The following is a 2,704-nucleotide window of genomic DNA, read 5'->3' on the forward strand; positions in this document are numbered from 1 at the left end:
GTTCAAACCCATTATCAACTAAACTGTGATCACTATTTTCCCATTTGTAAATACCTTTTCTCTCTTTTCCAGGGCAGACTGGCAAACTTTTGAATATCTAATGTACATCTAGGAGCTCTGGTAGCATAGTGCCTAAGGCACTTGACTGCTAACCAGAAGGCTGGCGGTTCAAACCCTCCAGCCACTCCTCAAAAGGAAGGTTGGGCAATCTACTTCCATAGTGATACTACCTGGGCATCCCAAGGAGGGGTTGCTATGAGTCGGGGCCAACTCCAGGGCACATAACAACCACAACAACAATGTACATCTCCCTGTGATAATCTCTTTTCCTCTAGGAAAAAATTTCTGCATTGAAAAAGCAAGCCAATCACATTGTTCAGCAGGCTCAGAGGGAGCAAGATCATTTTGTGAAAGAAAAGAATAATTTAATAATGATGCTGCAAAGAGTAAGTATCTCCATGTGGCAATAAAACATAGGTTCCAACTTGGGGAAAGTTGCCTTCTTCAAAGTAAATGCCTTGTAATAACAAATGTCTTTATCATTTAAGAAAGGCTTTTATATACATTTTTATTTAATAACAAATGTCTTCATAATTTAAGAAAGTCTTTTTTACACATTTTTATTTGATCATCCACATTAATAAACTGATGGTCTGTGAATGATCAGCCATAATTCAGAAATAAGCAGAAACATGTTCTTCATGATGCTTTTTCAACATGGTAAAATGCAAACTATAAGAAATGTGTATTTTTTCTTATTTTCCTCCTTTAGAAAATCATATTTTTCTTCCAAAGGGTAAAACTCCCTGGAATACCAATTTAGAGTTGGTTTAAGGAAAACTGCTTGTTTTATTGCTGTCAAATATTTTGACTTAGCAACTCTAGTGTTTTCAACCTTTATTATTTGTATGCACTTCTTCCTGGAAAATGCCACGATGGATTTAGCTTGACTCAGCTAGATAGTAAATAGCCTGTGTGGTATGGTTAGAGAGATGGCAGCCCATCCTCACCAAAGGGACTATGTCCTCATCTGCCCCAGGACCTGAAATGGCTGCATGTGTAGGGATTCCTTTGCCCAACCAGTTGCAGTCAAGTTGATGCTGACCTACAGTAACCTTGTGTATGTTAGAGCAGAGCTGTGCTTCATATGGGTTTCAGTGGTGTTTCTTTCAAAAGTAAGTTGCCAGTCCTTTCTTCTGAGGCGCCTCCACATAGACTGAAACTGATAACCTTTTGGTTAGCAGCTGAAGCACATTATAGGAATTTTAAACATTTGTACCATTCAGGAACTCCACTGTGCCCAAAGACAGTAAACCTATAACCTCACTTCTTAGCATAGATTCTAATTTACAGATAAGGATAAGACTCAGATAAGATACTAAAAATGTTAGAGTTGATAGGGCTAGTTTTAGGATTGAGCCTTACATGTGTGCCCAAATGTGAAATTTGGAAACACAAAAATATAGAAAGAATGTGACCCAGAATGGGGTTCAAGAAAAAGAGTCTTAGATCCAGAATGATGGATGAGGTTGTACCATGATCTCACGTAGAAGAAACATTATAGCTAGAGTATTCCTTTCTTAAGAAGCTCTAGTGGCATAGTGAATAAGGCATTTGGCTGCTAATCAGAAGGTCAATGGTTCATATGGGGAAATCTACTTCCATAAAGATTTACAGCCTCAAAAATCCAATAAGGGTCACTATGAGTTGGAATCAACTTGATGGCAGTGGGTTTGGTTTGGTTATTTTTTATTAAAAATATAAAATGCTTTTCTGTAGTAATAATTATAATCTATACTCAGTAAGATTTTTATTTTCCCAAATTGATATAGATACATCTTTATCACATAAAGTGAAACAAACTATTTTTGGAGAAATTCACAGTTGATGCTAAAGCTTAATGAAAATGCAAAAGGCCTAGAATAGGTAAAACAACTTGGAGCAAGAAAACAGATTTGGAGGAAATATATGTCTGATTTCAATGTTTATTATAAAACTATAGTAAGTAAAAGTGTGTGGTGCTGATGTACAAATAGACATATAGATCAATGAAACTGAACGAGTCCAGAAATAGACTAACACATGTATGATCTATCAATTTTTGACAAAGGGTCCAAGACAATTTGATAGGGATATAAAAATCTTTCCAACAAATGATGCTGGATAACTGGATAAAAATGGAAAGAAAAAAAACTTCAACACCACCATCCTCACACCATACATAAAAATTAGTTTGAGAGAGATCAGAAACATTCATGTGAAAAGTAAAATGATAAAGTCTCCAGAAGAAAGCATAGGAGTATAAATACATTTTCATGGCTTTGGGGTAAGCAAAGATTTTTTAAAGAGGAAATGACAAGGGACTTGTATTCAGAAAACACAGAAAATTCTTGCAATTCACTAATAATAAGATAATAACAAAAATAAACAAAAACTTGAATAGGCACTTTATGAAAGAAGATAAATGGATGACCAATATGTCACCATAAAAAATATTCAGTATCATTAATCTTGAGGGAAATATAAATTAAGCCAGTGTTAAACAATCTTAATGAAAAATATGTTGGGCTATATTATTTATTTACATAAAATGAAATTCACAGATATTAAGTATACAATTTGATGCCTCCATAGAAAGATAAAGAGCATTTCTATGACCCTGGAAAGTTTCCTCATGACCCCTTCCAGTCAATTCCCACCCCAT

The 2,704-nt window shown here is 35.0% G+C and overlaps 1 protein-coding gene across 1 annotated transcript in view; it reads left to right on the forward strand.

Moving 5' to 3' along the window:
* Positions 1 to 2,704, forward strand: part of PHLDB2 (pleckstrin homology like domain family B member 2) — a 103,190-nt gene that overhangs the window by 60,982 nt on the left and 39,504 nt on the right. Inside the window, exon 7 of the mRNA XM_007947424.2 lies at positions 336 to 446. Within this exon, the coding sequence (XP_007945615.1) occupies positions 336 to 446 (111 nt within the window). The remainder of the gene's footprint in view (positions 1 to 335; positions 447 to 2,704) is intronic.

This window comes from Orycteropus afer, unplaced genomic scaffold (assembly GCF_000298275.1).
Source record: "Orycteropus afer afer isolate SDZICR_OR568_19922 unplaced genomic scaffold, OryAfe1.0 scaffold00184, whole genome shotgun sequence".
Taxonomy (NCBI): Eukaryota; Metazoa; Chordata; class Mammalia; order Tubulidentata; family Orycteropodidae; genus Orycteropus; species Orycteropus afer.